This window comes from Lepisosteus oculatus, chromosome 12, assembly GCF_040954835.1.
Source record: "Lepisosteus oculatus isolate fLepOcu1 chromosome 12, fLepOcu1.hap2, whole genome shotgun sequence".
NCBI lineage: Eukaryota > Metazoa > Chordata > Actinopteri > Semionotiformes > Lepisosteidae > Lepisosteus > Lepisosteus oculatus.
The window spans coordinates 25,067,228-25,086,639 of record NC_090707.1 but is presented as its reverse complement, the minus strand read 5'-3'; the positions used below and the strand labels follow the sequence as shown (position 1 = coordinate 25,086,639).

Here is a 19,412-nt window from a genome sequence, read left to right as displayed (position 1 = left end):
CTCTCAACCTTCACTCTTCTAATTCTGGTCGCCTGTCTGTCCCCCAAGCCCATTTCCAATCTGTGGGTGACAGGGCCTTCTCCTGTTATGTCCCAAAGCTCTGGAACTCTATCCCAAGGATATCAAAGAGTCACCTTCTCTAAACTCCTTCAAATCCAGACTCAAAACCTTCTTTAGAGAGTCTTTACTTAACTGGCTCTGTTCTTCACCCCTGAGCTCCTACTGTATTTAGTACCACCATCAACTGTCTCCTCTAACTGTGTTTTCTCATCGTGCATAACTTGTGAATTTTTTTAATTGTTGTTGTGTCATTCTGTAAAGCACTTTGAAAAGCAACCTTTAAAGGTGCTATATAAAATAAAGATGTTATTATTATTATTTTTATTACTCCTACTTGTATTCCTACATTTAAGGAGCTAAGGCAATAAGCTTCAAGATTGTGAAGTGAGAACTGGGGATTCCAAATCTTTTGGATATTAAGTAGAATATAGCTATAATTTATAAATTAACGAAATATATATCACTTTCAGAAAAAGCCAGTAAATTACTGTGTACTAGATAAATGCAGAGTGGTAAAAACATAAATAGACAGTACTGTGGATGACCAGAGTTGTTTGACTTAAGAAAATAAATTAATTAGTAACATAATAATGTAATAATGTAATAATAGTAACATCAAGCTTTGCGGGAATCACATCATTGTTAAGCTTGTAGAAGTGGTTCTATTTTTGTAAAGCTTTCAAAAAACCCTTAAAAAGAAATGCTCATACTTTACTTGAGTAAGTTTCATTACAAGATTCAAAGTTTTCTGAATAATGTCCTTCCTGGGTGTAGCCTTACACTGTTAATGTTGCTGTTTGTTCTGTAGGACATGGTACCTGTCATGGTGGATTACTGCCTCCTTCTCCAGAGGACGTAAGTGAAAAACAACAACATAACATTTCCTGTATTTTCCTCTCCACCTCCCCTTACTTTTCTTAATTAGTCTTTCAACTGAGGTACTCATTGGAATAAGAAGCACTTCTATCATACTGATTTCCATAGTTTATGGTTGTGGTAGATCCTTTACATTCATTTATTCATGATGAATATTTTGATGATCAAAAAAACATAGATATGAAAACAGACTTTGGTCAGTATTTGTTTTTTCTAATTTTCAGTTGTGGATCTGACTGCTAACTTCAAAACATTTGAAATTGAACTTCAAACCTTCCACTGGGATTTGTTGTGCAGTTGAGCTATATTGTTAAAAATAGTGCTCATTAGTTTGTGTCCTCATTTATCTTGTGTGTATCAAATATCATTGGCTCAAAATCATTTTCTAAGTATAGCCTAGAGTTTTTTTACATACAACGGACCTCTGTGTAGACCTTTGTTTTTGCTCGTAACTGATAGATTAATTTTAAAATACTGCTCATTTTAATTTGGTAAAATGTAAGTATATACATTTTTATGTTCAGTTTCAATCTGTCAGAAAAGACTTTTCACGGCTTATTTCAAGATGGTATGCCTGGGAGGCAAATCAGTGTTGCTCAATGCTGTGATGCTCATTAGTAAAAGTCCAAGTGCATCTGTTTGCAGCAGATGTCTTTTTCTGGAACAGAGAGAATGACAAATAACAGTCCATGTTAAAACGGCAATGTAGAAAAGAACAAAAGAATATTGGTACTAATGGGGGGGTTACGAAAATGGAGAAAATCAGGATTTGACTAAGCAGTTTTGTCAATAAGTAAAATAATTATTCATAACCCCCAACTTGTAAGAGATTTCTCCAGAATATACCCGAGCAGTTGGTATAATTCTTTATTCTCTTGCACAGCTTTGGTGAGAAAAGTAATATTCCAGGCACACTTTATTTATTACACTGACAAGACACAAACTACACTACACACAACTCATAAAACACACAAGTTACTCTATGTACAGATGCAGCCATTCAAAATGCGCGGTAAAAACCCGCAGTACAGTAATCTACTCACAAGCCACCGCGGGGCACCGGAGGGCACCGCAGGGCAAGTGATTGGCTGGCCAAAATGACCGACAGGGGCACTCGTGGTGCATTAGTTGGTAGTGCAAAGATTTAATCATTTAATGTCTTTACTGTGCACATTTTAATCCGCTTAGTTTTGAATATTTATATGGATTTTACCACTAAAGGGAAATTTTAGTAGCTGAGCATAAAAAGAAGAGGAGCATAACGCATCTGAAGGTCATAAACGATATTAATTTAGGAACATAAACATTACTGTATGTATGTAAACTGTACTGTGTATGGCTGGTCTTGGTAGTTTTAAGAAAAAATACACACCAGTCTTCCATTTCTCCCTAAACATTTTAAGCATGGAAGTTTTATGAAACGGTACCCAAATATGCGATTGCTGTATAGAATGAATTTTAATTAAAGAAAATTATTTAACACGAACATTAAGCTGTTTACATCTTCTGCCTGAGAACAGTCACCCGTTGCTACCCAACGCAGAAACACAGCCACTAACTAGCAAAGAGAGGACATTAGCTACCCAATATGATAAAGAAATAAATGATTATTTTGTTTATTTCTTTTGCACATTTATTTGAACATTTCCATCAATTGTACAAGCACTTGGAAACTGTCCAATCCCTAGTTCATCAGGCATTTTCTTTTACGCTGCGGGCATTCTCCCGGTCTGTGTCTTCTAGGATATAATGCCAGCGCTTTTTTGTTAAATTTGTGTTTCCAATAACGCCACAGCAAACTCTTGTTTTTATGTCCACTATAACAGATCTCCTTTGCTTTTAACCGAGCATTTAATAATTTCCTAAAATGAAAATGATTTACTTTATTTCCCTCACGGGATCAATAAAAGTATCTATCATCTGTCTAAACTATGGGACAGAATTCTGGGGTCTCCCCATACCAGAGATTATGGTAGGGCTTCAGAATGGTGATTGGCTGACACCATCTGACACCCCTCTGATTGGAGAAAAAAGACGTGCTGGTTTGCTATACATACTGTACCAGGAAGAGGATTTCTTTCTATTCAAAACGTGTATTTTAAAAGTTTAAGAAGTAAAAACCTTACAGCGTACACAGATTTCTAAACTGATCAGGATCGTTATCTTTGTCTTATGCATAATAATGTTCACCGCTCTGTCCAGCAAATGAATAATAAACTTTATTTTATATAGCGTTTTAAACGAATAAGTAATTAGATTGCTCATAAACCTAATCACTTGCTTTTTCTTTTTATTTAGGCTCAGATTTCAACTATAGATCGTATTATTAATAACCATAATAACAACAAACCAACAAAAACAACCATATAAACATAATACCAACCAAAACCATAGATAACAACCACAATACAAAATCAAATAATCAAACCATTTTACTCTCGCAAAGTCCTCCAATTATCATAATCCCGCCCCTTATGCAAAACCAAACCTTCCTCCCATCCCGACCACCACTGCATCACACAGCTGCCAGGGCACCTCACCGTGTCAGGCCACCACTGCGTCACACATATTTCAGCGCCATATATTTCATGGATATTATGGAATATAATGGATGGATATCTTAGTTATCTTTCTAGTTCACAGGTTTGCATGCATAATTTAATTTTGAAAGCCACTGAGACATCAGGTACTACTGTTGTATTTATGAAAAAGAAACAAAACAATAAACATACTAACAACTGTGCCATCCTACTCCTTAGTTAATACATTTTATTATTCATAAACAGTTAACATTGTTAGCAAAATATTTTGAATTATATTTAACCCTATTTTTTCTTTAGTTTTGTATTTAACTTATTATATGATAGTCAGACTTAATGTATATTTGAACACTGAAAATATCTTTTTACAAGATTTTACATTAAGCACTTAAAATTTATATGGTTAATAATAGTAAACTGTAACATGCTGTAACAAGATCGGTTAAACTGCGAAGAAAATGCTTTCAGAGAAAATGTTTCAGGTGTGAAGAACATAGATCTCCAATGCAATTTCAACCAAACCTGTTCCCACACACCCTGCCCCCACTACCATTAGAATATACACAAACATTTTAGCGTTTCATTCTGAGCAGAATACCCTCACACCTGAAGAGTGCTGGCTGTGACGAATTAAACCGGTTTTACAGGTTTCAATCACAGACCATGTGTCATGGGACTCAGGAAATTAACACACAGCGCCACCGGATTTGATAAGGCTATAAAAACGCTATAAAATAATGTGACTTGGCACAGAACAAGTTTACAGCACTGTACAAAAATAAATGCTGACCATGACTTTAGAAGCATAAATTGCCTTACACTCAATTTAAACACAAGCTGTCTTTAGCCCTCTAAGCTGGTTCATACAGAAATGTAGAGATCCAGGCTCAGAACACACAGCTTCATTAGCGAATACATATGCAGGACAACTAGAGAAGCCGTTTTAAAGAGGATGGATTTTTAGAAACATCCCATCAGTGACATCACTGAAGTCAACTCCTAGGTACTGTAACTGTCGTGTGGATAGTTTCACAAGAATCAGACAAAGGTTTAAGCATCGCTTGTTCTAGATAAAACTGCAAAAAAAAAAACCCAACAACCAATAATGTACTTCTTTGCGGCTCTGTTTGCCCAAATCATATATTCACAACGTGAAATCTAGAAAATAATATTACGTAACCAAAATCCGCAATATGGAAACAGAACCTGTGTAATTGTTGATAGATGATGTACTCGTAACATTTTTTCAAGACGAACTACAACATTTAAAAAATGACTTGTATGTACTTGATATCTCTAATCAATCCACGGGTTCCAGCACAAAACGAAACTAAAACGCATACCGTTTCGCGCTTCTTATTAGTTGCTCAAAAGTAATTTGACCGTATGAAATGCATAATATAAACCTAGAAACATATACATGAGCAGTACTTAAGCACTGTAGTATCGGTGTTAAGACATACCTCTCAAATACTGTTAATCAAGTTCAAAATATCTCAAGACCGATTCTGGCGGTAATGAAACCATGTTTCGTGTATGTTTTCTTTTTCATCTTGAAATAACTCATTTCTAAATACCTTTTTCACTGTTAACATCTTGCAGCAACTTTGCGACAAAATTTACACTCTGACAGTTCATCCTGCTACCAACATTAAATAAAACAAATCTTAAGATTTCTATATTTATGTCTTTATTTAGTGGTTTCATTAGTGACAAAGGCTAAACTTTCTTGGAAAAATGTATTTTATGTGTTGCGGAAAAAACTGACTTGCTTTAACAAAATATGTTTACAAATCCTTTCACCTGGCATTTTCGTAGTTAGAAATTATGGAACGCTCTGTTAAAAGCAAGGGAGTTTTTATGTCCGTTGCAGTTCTTTTGCAACATGAATATAATTATATCGTTATTAATTTCTTGAGATACGCGATTCCATATTATATTCCCTTTTAATCAAATTCTAAAAGTATGCTTGTTGACTCCGGTATCACGTTAGTTAAAGACTTCGAAGCTTACAATGTTTAGGGAGAAATGGAATACTGGTGTGTATTTTTTCTTTAAAGTACCGAGACCACCCATATACTGTATGTTTATGTTAAGATTTCCCTTCAGTGGTAAAATTAGATATGAATATTCAATACTTAAACGGGCACAGTTAAGACATTAAATATACATATACATATTGTATACAGTACAGTTTGCATACGGTAATATGTTTATGTTACGCGATTAAAAAATAAATAAATAAAACTGAAAGGTCCAGCACCAGCTGGATTCGAACACACAACCTGCCAGTTGGTAGTCACGCACCTAGACCAGTAGGCTACAAGACAGCTCGCATGAACAGGCAGGCGAAACAGCCCTACACAGCCCTGCTGCAGTACACGGATATAATCATACCGTTATTAAATTCTTGAGATACACGATTCCATATTATATTCCCTTTTAATCAAATTCTAAAAGTATGCTTGTTGACTCCGGTATCACGTTAGTTAAAGACTTCGAAGCTTACAATGTTTAGGGAGAAATGGAATACCGGTGTGTATTTTTTTCTTTTCATGATAGGTGTCGCATTTTAAATCATTTTCGTAGTTAGAAATTATGAAACGCCCTGTTAAAAGCAAGGAAGTTTTTATGCCCGTTGAAGTAAAACAAAATGCCTGACAAAGTATGGCTTGGACAGATTCCAAGTGCTTGTACAAATGTGCTAAAGAAATTATACTTTGAGTATACAGCTTGTCCAAAGTCATCCATTATTAATACTATTAGTAATATCTTCAGTAAAGGCTTTGATGCATAAATATTTCTGAGAAAGGTAGGTTGTGTACTTTTGTCCAACTGAGCAATCTTGCTTTCATAAAATATACCAACATTTTAATGACTGATGATTAACATGCTGTAATACACAGTTCAAAATTAAAGGCTCAAATGCTGTACATGAGAGGTTAAGCTCCCCCTGGTGGTTTTACAAGGCGACGCCGGATAGTTAGTCACGTGACACACGTGAACCGCGTGATACCCCGGTGGGCGTGTCGCGGTATGCCGCGAAATACCTCACCCATTTTGAATGGCTGCATCTGTACAGTATTTGCAAACAATAATAAATAATAATAATTCCTTATACTTATATAGTGCTTTTCTGGACACTCGACTAAAAAGCACTTTACAGGTAATGTGCAGCATCCTTCTGGGTGATGCGATGGCACCCACAGCACGCCAGAATGCTCACCACACACCAGCTATCAGTGGGGAGGAGAACAGAGTGATGAAACCAATTTATAGAATTGGATTATTAGGAAGCCGTGATTGGTAAATCTGGGTTACATCCCTACTGTTTTCAAGAAACGCCCTGCGTTTGGACAGTGCCTTTTTATAGTATAGTGTCCCCGTCACCATACTGGGGCATTAGGACCCACATAGACTGCAGGGTGAGCGCCCCCTGCTGGCCCTACTAACACCTCTTCCAGCAGCAACCTGTTTTTCCCAGGAGGTCTCTCATCCAGTTACTGACCAGGATCACACGTGCTTAGCTTCAGTGGGTTGCAAGTTGTGAGTTGCTGGGTGACATGGCTGCTGGTGAAACAACAAGGCGTTTCAGTGGCCTAAAATTCTAATCATCCAGAAAACGTCTATAAGTATGAAACTATGAAACTCATAATGTCTACAGAGGCCAAATACGAGATAAGCTGCCTTTTAAATAAATGTGATACAACCTGCATTTAAATCTCACTCCAGATGCCACAAAATAAATGGGAGCCTATATCTCTGTCCATAAAAACGCACCCTAAGCAGAAAACACGTTTCTAACTGGGGTTTTACCCAGGAAGCCCAAGTTTCCTAAAAACACAGAATAGAATGCTCTATCTAGCAAGGTTCAAATGCTTAGCTCCAATTGGGTTTTGTTTGGACAATTATGAAGTAGGGGCTCTTACCTAAGCTTCAAGTCCCAACTCTTCTGCTCTTTCTTGTGCTCCTAATGTGATCTTATATTGTGTGTTTCTGTACTGCTCATTGACAATCATTACCCACAGCACACCTAGGTATGCCAAGGTAATACCAATTGTATTACAATTGTTTTTGCTGAATGGACTCCTCAGACCTGAGCAAACATCCTCTCTGCTTTTAAGCTAGAAGTGTTTACTCTTCCAAAAGTTATCTAAAATTTAAGAGACACTTCTCAGTCACCTAAAACTCTAACAGTATCTTACAGATGAAGAAATCAGTGAGAATGTAGCTAATATTCTGTAGTTAATAATATAATCTTTAAACAAGTAACCAGTTTTAGTTAATATGGAACCTGTCAGACACAGAATGACATGTTTGTGACAAAATACCAAGCAAACAAAATGCAGTAGCATATCGTCTCTTATAGCACAGAAGCATTTTTAGAAAAACAGACAATACATTATGTTGGAGGTTAATCATTTTAATATGGGAGGGTACAGGGTATCTCTGAATACACCTTAAATGCAGTTCGGAAAGCTGTTTCGTGATTGAATCATTAACAATAATTTCTGTTTTAGTTATCATGGATTTCCTGTTCCTCAGGCACCTGCTCTGTCTCATTCAGTTTGCCCATGGCTTTCTGTTGATGAAAAATAAAACAAATGCTTTTACTTCTTATACATATTTCTGGGATCAAAGCATTTTGGTCCTGTATGATATAACTGGCTTGATATCTTTTTATCTGGAGTAACCCCCCCCCCCCCATGCTGGATGTGAATACTGATAAAAACTGGGATTTTGTTTGTGGATTTTGAGTGGCCAGACCCATGTATAACCAGTTAAAGGGAGATGGGGGGGCTTTCCTTTTAATGCAATGACAGAATCATGCCAATTCACTCTACATTCACTAGTCACTCTGTTCTTCACTGCTCTTTACCATGTATGATGGTTGAAGTACAGACCATACATACCAACTCCTGCAGTTGAAGGTACATAACAAAATATTGCAGAAAGCATTAAAAAAAATAACTTAAAAAATGTTCTCTTCAACTCCCCATATAACCTTAAACACTTAATGCCGCTGCTCAGTTCCGAAAGTCATTTCTCATTAAGTAGCTTCTTCCTCCTGTATTTCTTTTCTCATTATTTTAAGTAGGTGATACTTTTCTTGCACTCTTGTAAAGCACACACAACCAACTGAATGTAGACCTCATTCTAATTTTATTCTCCTAATTCATGTGTGGGCAGCATGATGGTGCAGTGGTTAGCATTGCTGATTCGCAGCACTTTGGCCCAGAGGTCAAATCTGGACCTGGGGTGCTGCCTGCGTAGAGATTATGTGCCCGTGCCCTTTTGATCTGGTTCTCCTGCGACTCATAATTGGATAAAGTAGTTAGAAGTTGGATGGATGGTTCATGTGACCTTATGTTTACTTTTCACTTTTACTGTTCTGTCAAATCCTTGATTTCAAGCATGTCTAGTCAGATTTAACTGGAGGATAGCACTAGATTACATGTAGATCTGCACTGACACTCCGGACATTATAGAACATGCCAGTGTTTCTTCCTAATACGGCAAAAGTTGTGTGGTGTGTTGTGGTATGCAATTCACTGGCCAAAGATGATCAATAGGTGGCACTTGTGGTGCATTAGATGTTAGTGTAACGATTGCTTCATTTAATCTGTTCTCTACTGTTATGTTTACATCCACTTAAATCTACTTTATAACTAAAGAGAAATTTTGGTAGCTGAAAATAAAAACAGAAATATAACATAATATATACCTAATATAATGCAACTTTCAGAAACAAGTATTAAGGAAACAATTTGATTATGACAAATGTATTTCACATATACTGTACTGTAGTGGCTTAAAAGCCATACGGTCTCATATGTAATATATACGTAATGTACAAGGTAGACTACATGGTAGATAGTAGTGGTATATAAAAACAAAGTACACACTGTATTCAACTGTCTTCATAAACATTTAATGCATCAAAGTCTTTAACTCGGTAACTTACGGTGGTTATTTGGGTTATATGTGTTTGTTTTACCTATATAAAGTTTATATACTTCATAAAAAGCTAGAATGTTTGATCCTTTTCTAAGATTACATAACAAGAACACTTGCTGTTATTGATATAAAAAAGGTGAAATACTGATTTAATACCACGTTAGGGAAAATTAATTTGGAATCACGTAAAAATGTTAGCAGTTAAAAAAATCAATTTGGATAATTTGAAAACATTTTAATGTTCTATTTAGTTGGTCTTTATGTGTTGCAGTTTTAGATTGTATATCCTAATTAACAGTAAATATGTAAATTGTAGTTTTAGTGTTGCCAAAGAATGCTGTCATCCATTAATATATCACACACAGTGGACCAATAGATGGCACTCTTCCCTCTGGATAAAAAAAATCCAAATCAGTGTGGAATGATGTTAGCATGACTACTATATAAGGTGCCATCTTTTTAGTGGGACAAACTGAAACTCAAAAAAGGTTCTGATTAGATTTAAAATCCAGTGGCACTGTAAGGGCATTGGGGTTGTAAATGGCACTGGGGTTTTGAACCTAGCTAAATTCTATAGACTTGCACAGTCAGCATTCTTTTACCTTAGTTTACTTAGTAAAGCAGTTTCTCTCTTCTCTTCCTGATCTTCTGTTTAATGGCTCTGCTGGTGCATAATGGCTGTTGCATGTCACTAAGTTGGGGGATGCATTATTAGTGTTCTTTATAGTGGATCACTTCAGATATTAATGGTGATTAAAGATCTTTTGGGATGGAAAATACTATATAAATGCAAGGGATTTTTATAGTTGAAATCCTATAAAAGATTATTATATTTGTTCCAATTTATTATTGATTCTTACTGGCTTGATTTACTGAATGCGAAGTTTTGATTTAGAACCAATGTTTTAATATTGTAACAACATTAATACACTGTTCATTCTGACACAATTGATTAAATTATGCAGGCCATTCCATTATTTGAAGGTCGTGAGGAAAATGTTCAACAAATAACTTTGCATTCTTTCATTACCCTGTGTTGAACTTATGTACTTTAAAACCATTAACGTTTGGAGACCAAAAGGGCTCCCTTTGCCTTAGCTTACAAATGTGAAAAATTCACTCTGAGAAAATGTCTGAGTTGCATTGTATATTCACTCTAGCTTTTCAAGTTGCAGTACAGGTTTTTCCTAATTGATCTTTTGCTTCCACCTGTTTTTGTTCTCTTGTCATTTAAACATTTTTCATTTAAAGTGCAACTCTCAAATTGTTACAGTGTTTTACTTTTTTCCTACATTTTTAGATTTAAAAAAAATCTAATGGAAACTTATTTGTGACCGTTACCTATCCCTTTGGCAAATAGACATTTTAGACAGTTGTGAGAAAATTTTTTATGGTGATTTTTAACATATGTTCAGTATTTCAAGATGTGGAGAATGTATTTGAGCTTTGTGCTTTTCCTTGCATTTTTAATTTCTAAATTGACTTTCTAAGGGATAGTGTCTCAACTTTTTTTAAAAACAGAAAATGGAATAGGTCTTTGTGACACAGAAATGTTCAGAAGGCCCTTATTTCTCTCCTGAGGCAATTATCTATGTGCGTGAAAGGTCCTGGATTTGCTGGTCTGGAGCACATCAGTGTAACTGTGTGCTGGTTGATAGCTGTGTAGCATCCAGAGAAAGGTGATTGGATCTGGCAGTGTGAAATTAACTGTCTAGAGGAGCTGATATCAGCTTTATTTAAAACACAGGCTGATAAAAGTGTCTAATAGAAAGACTTGTCAGAGTAACAACATTTTTTCTACTGAAATGTAGGGGGTGAGGGGAGCATTTAGGTTATTTTAAACAAATATCCTGCATATTGGGATTAGAATCCTACAACATTAATGCTCTGGCGCAATAGCAGAAAAATGCAATGCTGTAGAAATGCATTTACTTAAGTGAAAGCAAAATGCCTGCTGTAAATTTATTATTTTTTACTTGGGGAGGCAGAACAATCAGTTCTGCCTGTCCTTGCCCTTATTTTCCAAACCACATTGACATTTCATGCATTTTGTCTTAATGTGAAAAGGACATCAGTTTATGTCATTAGGAAACAATATTTTCACATTCTGATTAATTGACCTTTAAGGTAAAACATGGTGTCCATTGAACACTGTGTCCAATTTCTATGAAAACTGGCATGGATATGAATTTACAGACATGTAATTTTTATATTTTTTTGCCAGAAGTATATTTTTCCCCCAGGACTCTTGGGAATTATGTAAATTCAGTAAAAAGTGGTTTCAGTTTTGAAGTGTTGGACTGACAGTTTTGAATATTATTACTCACAAACTTGGGATTCAGAACAAATTGGAGGGTCTATAGCCCAAATAGAAGGACATCGTATGTTTTTTTCCCTTTATCAACAGTGTTAGATCCAAACGATCCAAACATGTCATCATGTGTTGTCTGCATTTAAGAATCTGTCTGATCTCCTATATTTTTTACCTTTTAACAGTTTGGCAGCATCAGATATCAAGTATTGGTGACTAATATTAACAGAATGACATCACTCTGTCTGAATTCCTTTCAGGTATCCCCATTTCACATTTTGATGAGGTTACATTTTTAAGCCTTTGAAACTGTTACTCTAAACAAAACCTACTTCTCGCCTGTTAGTGCTCATTCCTACTCTCTTATCTCACTGTACTTTTTTTTTTACTTTTTTCAACAAGACATTTCATGCAGTGGTTTCAACTGGAATTTTCTTTGCTCTTATCTTTACAATTACTTGCTTTTCTGTCATAGACAGCTCTCTAGTCTTCATCTTTGTTCATGCCTTCTAACTCAAGAGGCAGATGCCTTTATATGACATTGTCGGACTTGAAGTTAGACAACACAGTTTTTCATTGAATTAATTTGCCGAAATCTGAATTTTGTTTTATTTATTATTGCATGTTTACTTCATAGATGTAAAATTGAATTGTCTGGTATTTTGTGGGTTTGATGACCATCTGTGTGTGTAAAATAAAAAACAGTGAATTGTACTGCAGTATATTGCCCCCATGTCCTGCCTCTGGAATTTTATCTAGTCAAGTATCTGCTTTTATCAGCACTTACAATTGATAACTTTACAGCAGCCAGCTTAATATTACAACTTAGTACCATTGTCTATAATGTCAGCTGCTTGTGTTTTGTGTTTCAACTTCTGTTATGTCAGGCTTAAGTCACTTATTTTGCTTTTATTTTTAGTGTTGCACTAGTAGCTCTAAACGGGTGAATCAAACATGAAAACAAAGTCATTTTATGGTCAGTATTGACTCCAAAGGCTAATTCGCTTCCCAGAGCAGGCAGCTTTCATCATCCTTTCATCTGTGGTCTCCACTCTTCAGATCAATAAGACAGGTTGCTCTGCACAGAGTTTAATGGACTCTGTTAAAGTGTGTGTGTCAGAAGAATCAAAATAAAAGGACTTTTTGTTCATTTTTATTCAGCTTTATTGAAGACAGTCAAGTATAATGTCTCTTAAATTTATCTTAATGTTCAAAGATAAATCGATGCCTGAGTTTTAGAGCTTTGGTCTGTATTAATTTCTTCTTCTCTGATAGCTTAAAGTTTAATTGAAAATTGTAAATTCTTACTACAATAAAAATGATCTGGAACAAGAACAATCTTTAAAATATTTATCACTGCCCATCTCAGAAGAAGCTTTGTAGATTGCAATGATACAGAATATATTCATTTTAAATAATGGAAATAATTATTATTTTGTAAAAGAAAAGGACCATTGGAAACTCTTTATATTTATCTGTGTGTCCAGTTGTGTTCTTCCTAGATTTCTTCACCAAGAATGAAGTTTGATGCTTTTAACCCAATTGTATTTGTATTTGAAAAGAACTGAACCAGAAAAGGACCTTACTGACAAAGCAGATTATTATCCTTGGCCCAGATTAGACATTAGGCCATATCACTTAGCTGACAGGTACTGGGAATCTCCAAACTGACAGTGCAGTTTTGCCAGAACAAAACCAAGGTAAATTATATCCTAGTTACAACCATTCAAAAATTCTTAAGAAAAGCAGAATGGTATACTAAACTGAAATATCCAACATATCATGGGGCAGATGCAGTGTCTGAGGGTGACATTTATAAAAGGAAATCAGAAGGGGGAGGGGGGGAGGTGGATACTTCAGCTTTGTTCTCAGTAATTGTTGCTAATTTTAATATTTTTTAGCGTATTGCAAGCATAGTACCATAAGACAAAAAAATGCTGTTTGAAATAGTGCATTTTAACTAGTTTTAGCTAATGTTATGTTCTTTCATTTGACACTTTGCTCACAACATTTCAGTTAATATACAGTAGATTCCAGTGGCTCCTCTGGTCATGGAAGAATACTGTATCTTTTGTTCCAGCCATTTTCTGTGAATCAGGAGCAAATTAATTTCAGTTTCTATTTAGGGACACATCTGTCAATTTTGCTTTTACCTGTTAAAAGGTCAAATGTGATTTGTAATTAATACCAATTTCTGCGTTTCTGAGAACTGCCAATTGGACCAGTGCAGAAGAAAAAAAATCATCACAGGAGTCTTGTACATTGTCATTTCCACCTATTTCAGTTAATCAACAATTGATCAACTAGTAAGAGCTGTTCAGTCAGAAATAATATCATTTGAGTTGATGAGAGGTTGTGTAATGTTCTGTATGCTAAAGTTGATCAAAATAGTACCGTTGAAGTAGGGTATTTTTATTAGTCAAGACTAACTGAAGAAATTATGAGAATAAAAATCTAAACAAGCAAGGAGATCAATAAAGTTATCATTTAGCACTAAATTTTGAGCTGTGCTGGAATGAAGTCCAACAATGTTCCTCCAAGACCAAGGTTAGGAGCCACTGATATTTTCAACTGATTATTAAAGAACAACGTAGGTGAAATGTAAAATGTAAAACAATGAGATAGGTGTGTTTGCTTTGGTAATAAACCATTGTTAAATTACTGAAAACTGAACAGGACTTTATTTGGTGTCTAGATGACTTCTCTTTGATCTGAGCTGTCTCACACATGCTTGATACTATATATAGTTGCGTACAAAAGTTGAGGCATCCCTGGTTAAATTGTTTAATCAAATCTCTAACTGAGTGACACAACCTCTACATGGTACAAAGTTACACCTAACATTTTTCTGCAAATTATAATGTAAAATTACAATTAATTACCATTTCTAAAGTTTGGGAATCCTTTCATTTGATTCATTACAGCTTTTTAAAAATTTTCAAAGGCCCCAAAACTTGATTGACTCATTAGGCCTTAAATTAAGTCAGGTGAAGGCAATTCCAGGGTTAAGCAAGTACTCTGACCAGACCTGATCAGGTTATGATTGTTGTTCTGCCTACTTTCCAGCAGCCATATCACCCTGCAACTCACAACTGGCAACCCACTGAAGCTAAGCAGGTGTGAGCCCAGTCAGTACCTGGATAGGAGACTTCCTGGGAAAAACTAAGGTTGCTGCTGGAAGAGGTGTTAGTGGGGCCAGCAGGGGGTGCTCACCCTGCGGTCCATGTGGGTCCTAATGCCCCAGTATAGTGATGGGGAGACTATACTGTAAAAAAGGTGCTGTCCTTCGAATGAGACGTAAAACCGAGGTCCTGACTCTCTATGGTCATTACAAATCCCAGGGCATTTCACAAAAAAAGACTAGGGGTGAAACCTGGTCCTGGCCAAACTTCCCATTGGCCCTTACCAAGCCTCCTAATAATCTCCATCTATGAATTGGCTTCAGAACTCTCAGAACTCTGTTCTCCTCCCCACTGATAGCTGGTGTGTGTTGAGCGTTCTGGCGCACTATGACTGCTGTTGCATCATCCAGGTGGATGCTGCACATTGGTGGTGGTGGAGGGGAGTCCCCATTACCTGTAAAGTGCTTTGAGTGGAGTGTCCAGAAAAGCGCTATATAAGTGTAAGCAATTATTAATTATTATTATTACTTTCAACAACAATGAGCTCCTCTAAGCAGCTTTCTGATTCAGTCTTACAAAGCGGTTTGAATTTCCAGTTTGAAATTTCAATTTTTTGAAACATCATTAAAAAATGGAAGTTACAGGGAACTGTTAAAATCAAGGCAAGATCTGAAAGACTCAGAACAATCTCATAGAACTTTTGAAAACTCGTCAGATCTGCATAGCGGAACCCCCAGATCACTGCAGAGAACCTGAAGAAAAGTTTAGTTGACACTGGAGAAGTTATCCACAGGTCCACAGTATAGTGTTGTTTGCAAAAAAGGTTATCTGCATGGGAGAGTTGTCAGAAGAAAACCTTTCAATGACTATCACAAAACACCTGAAAACTTAAAGCCTGCACAACAAAACGTTGATCAACAAAGTGCTGTGGAATTATGAAAATAAAGTTTTACTTTTTTGCCACAACTGTAGAAGATACATTTAGAGAAAAATGGGTGAAGCGTTTGAAGAAAAGCCATTAAGCATGGGGGGAGATCTGTTATGTTTTGGGTTTGTGTGGCAGACAGTAATACAGGAGAATGGATTCGACTAAATATCAACAAATCCTAGAAGCTAATGTTCCAGAGTCAGAGAAGAAGTTGAATCTGTAAAGAGGTTGTACATTTCAGCATGACATTGATCCCTAAAATACCATCAAAATCAAAATACCTGATCAAAATCAACCATGAAGTACAAAAGGTAAGGTTTTGGAACTGCCTTTACAGTCTTTTTAAAAATCTGAAACATACATTTATATAACAGTTCCGTATGTTAAGTATGGAAAGGTTTGTGTGGTGTATTGAATGACTTCCATTAGTGTAGTGTTACTGTATGTGCTGCTTCTTCTGTGACACCTTAGATATTTGCTTAACTGGATTAACTGCATTGTTTCCTGCATAGGGACCTACTCTTTAACCAAATCTACCCCAAGCTGGTAGAGAACTCGGTGGCCCGGGGAGTGTTCCTGGAGTGTCTAGAACCATACATCCTCAGCGACCGGCTGAATGGCCTCACTGTCCATGTCATGAAGGACCTCCTCTCTCACTTCCAGGACAATGGAATGATGGACAGTGTGGAAAACTGCCTGGTCCACATGGACATCACCAGCCTAGATATCCTGCAGGTCAGTGTTCTCTGCTTAGCCCCCTGCTACACCACATTTCTGCTCTCACCTTTACTCAGTGTTTTGGATCAATGTGTTGTTGTGGACCTGTACCTCATATAGCACTCATATATATATATTTAGAACTCATTTGGCGCTTTTCTGGACATTCCGCTCAAAGCGCTTTACAGGCAATAGGGACTCCCCTCAACCACCACCTATGTGCAGCATCTACCTGGATGATGCGACGGCAGCATAGTGCACCACACACCAGCTATCAGTGGAGAGGAGAGCAGAGTGACAGAGCCAATTCATAGTTGGGGATTATTAGGAAGCTATGCTTGTTAAAGGCCAATGGAAAATTTAGCCAGGAACACCGGAGTAACACCCCTACTCTTTTCGAGAAACACCCTGGGATTTTTAATAACCATAACCATAACCAAAGTCAGGACCGTGGTTTTTGCGTCTCATTCAAAGGACGGCGCATTTTTACAGTATAGTGTCCCCGTCACCCACTGGCCTCTCTAACACCTCTTCCAGCAGCTACCATAGTTTTCCCAGGAGGTTACCATCCAGGTACTAACTACCTGCTTAGCATTAGTGGTTTGCCAGTTGTGAGTTGCAGGGTGATATGGCTGCTTGATTATCATTGCTTTCTATTAATGCTACTGTTGTTGGTAAATTATTTAGTAATTTTCTTACAGTTAAAACCTTTCACCTATGTGAATCATCATTATTAAATACAGTACAACCTTTGTACTGGAACTTCATAAGTGTAAAGAATATTTTGGGATTTACAATCATTGCATTGTTACATCATTGTCTTGTATTGTTTTATAAATATGGAAATTATTTTTTAACTTTTTATTTAACGATGAAAGGATTTACAAATACAACATATGCAAAGTTAAATAATTTACTGCTTTCATCTTTCATTTTATGATTATATAATTAACTATTTACATTATGCTGTCATAGGAGGTTACATCTAGCAATATAATCAGCAAAATCACAACAAACAACCAACAATTTAGACAAAAGACTGCTTCATTCTCTTTCACAGAAGAAAATCAAGTCTCAATGGAGCCACAAACCCAATCCAGGCTTGCCAGTATTTTCTAAACCTTTCCACTTGTAACCTAAGAGAAAATATGATCTTTTCCATTATATAAATCTCTTTCACAACATTGACCCATTGTTCTGGTGTTGGGTTTTTTTTAGTGAGTCATTTTCTTGTGATAGTTTTCTTACTGGCAGCTGAGTAAGAATTTATCTGGCCTTTGCATCCATGTAGTCAAAAATAAAATTACTCAAATACATGAATAAGCAGCCACCTGAAAATCATTTCATAATGTCATAAACAGTACAAGTGTGTGTGGATTTAGTACAATGCAAAGTATGCGTGCTTATAAAGCTTCATTTTCAATATACCGAATCGTCAGTGTTGGGTGAGTGATTTATGTTCAGTGGCATAAATGAACGGAAGAATTAAGAGCAGTTTGGGTCTTTTTAATTTAACATCCATAAAGAAATCCTGCTTATTCAGCACTAACTCACACAACTGCAAGTGTTACTGAGCTGGGGAAATCAAACACTGGGGAAAGTGTTTCAAAACAGTCTTTGCCAAGGTTAGTCACCTATTACACCTATCTGAACTCAATCATTAGATGAAACGAGCTTTGAATGCTAGTCAGCTTTTTTTATTTATTATTTACACTTACCTGTCCTGTTGAACCTGAATCCCTCTATTACAGTACATATGCCAGTTCATAGGGTCACAAGACTCTTGATTAGCTCCATGTTCCGTTTTAACTATTGGGTTTCCAGGCTAAACTTAGTTCCTACAGTTTGGTGTACGTTGTTCTTGAAAGCCCTATATTTATGTCATTATTAAACCCCTGTCCATACATCTCAATCATCGTTCTTTATTATTTCCACTTACATTGCTGCTTTATTTTAAAAAAGGTAACACTTTGCTTCTGCGGTTCATCCTTACCAACACACATGCTTTTGTGCCTCTATGTTTTCAGAAGTGAGTTTCTCTGCTTTTGAGCTGTTGCTCTGTTTGTGTTATGACTGGATCTTTAGGCTCAGCTGGTTATTCGCTTGGACCTTTACACACAAGTCCATTAGGATTGTGCAGGCTGACGGGTGCAAGTGCCTGTGATTGATTCTGTAATCAGAGCTCAGCGCAGCGCTGGCTGGGCTATTCTATAACAAAGATGGAAAGGGGGACAGAGCACCCAGCTGCCTCTCTGCCCAGTTACCCAGCGCACTCATGACATGAGAAATGATATAGATTAGCCTCAGATAAGATCTGCAAATTGCACAGCTGGGAAAGCTTTTATGTATTATTATGGATATTGAGAGATCTGTTTAACTCTTCTTGACCTGAGATGTGGCTATAGCCACAGAAAGAAGTATAAAATACTGTGGCAGGAAATGTCCACTAAAACATGAGATCATGGGATGTGTAATATTATTGAAGGACTGCGAATTGCTTATATTATCACTAATATAATTACAGGTAAATATACAAATGAGGTACAAACTTCCATTGTGGCTGGACACACTGATGTTAAATACTGTCTTTCTAGTTTTTGTTCTAGCTTCTAAATCATTATATAGACTTTTCCTTAGTGTGTTTACTTAATATTGGAATCAAACAGTTGATCATCAGTTGATCAAGACATATTGAATTAGATACACATTCATGTACAAATGTAGGAGATTAAAATAAAAATACTGGTCCTATTATTAATACATGATCCACTGTAATAGTGGCTTAATCAGAAACAGAAATCAGATCCCATACTTCTAATGTTTCTGAACTCACACCTTTCCATCTAGATAAGGTATTTTATTTAGATGTAGATCTGAAGCAAACAGTATAAGACAGTAAA

General features: G+C 36.3%; 1 protein-coding gene across 1 annotated transcript in view; it reads left to right on the top strand.

Moving 5' to 3' along the window:
* vps8 (VPS8 subunit of CORVET complex) overlaps positions 1–19,412 on the top strand; it is a 372,860-nt gene that overhangs the window by 52,905 nt on the left and 300,543 nt on the right. Inside the window, exons 20-21 of the mRNA XM_069196707.1 lie at positions 869–915; positions 16,308–16,530. Of these exons, the coding sequence (XP_069052808.1) occupies positions 869–915; positions 16,308–16,530 (270 nt within the window). The remainder of the gene's footprint in view (positions 1–868; positions 916–16,307; positions 16,531–19,412) is intronic.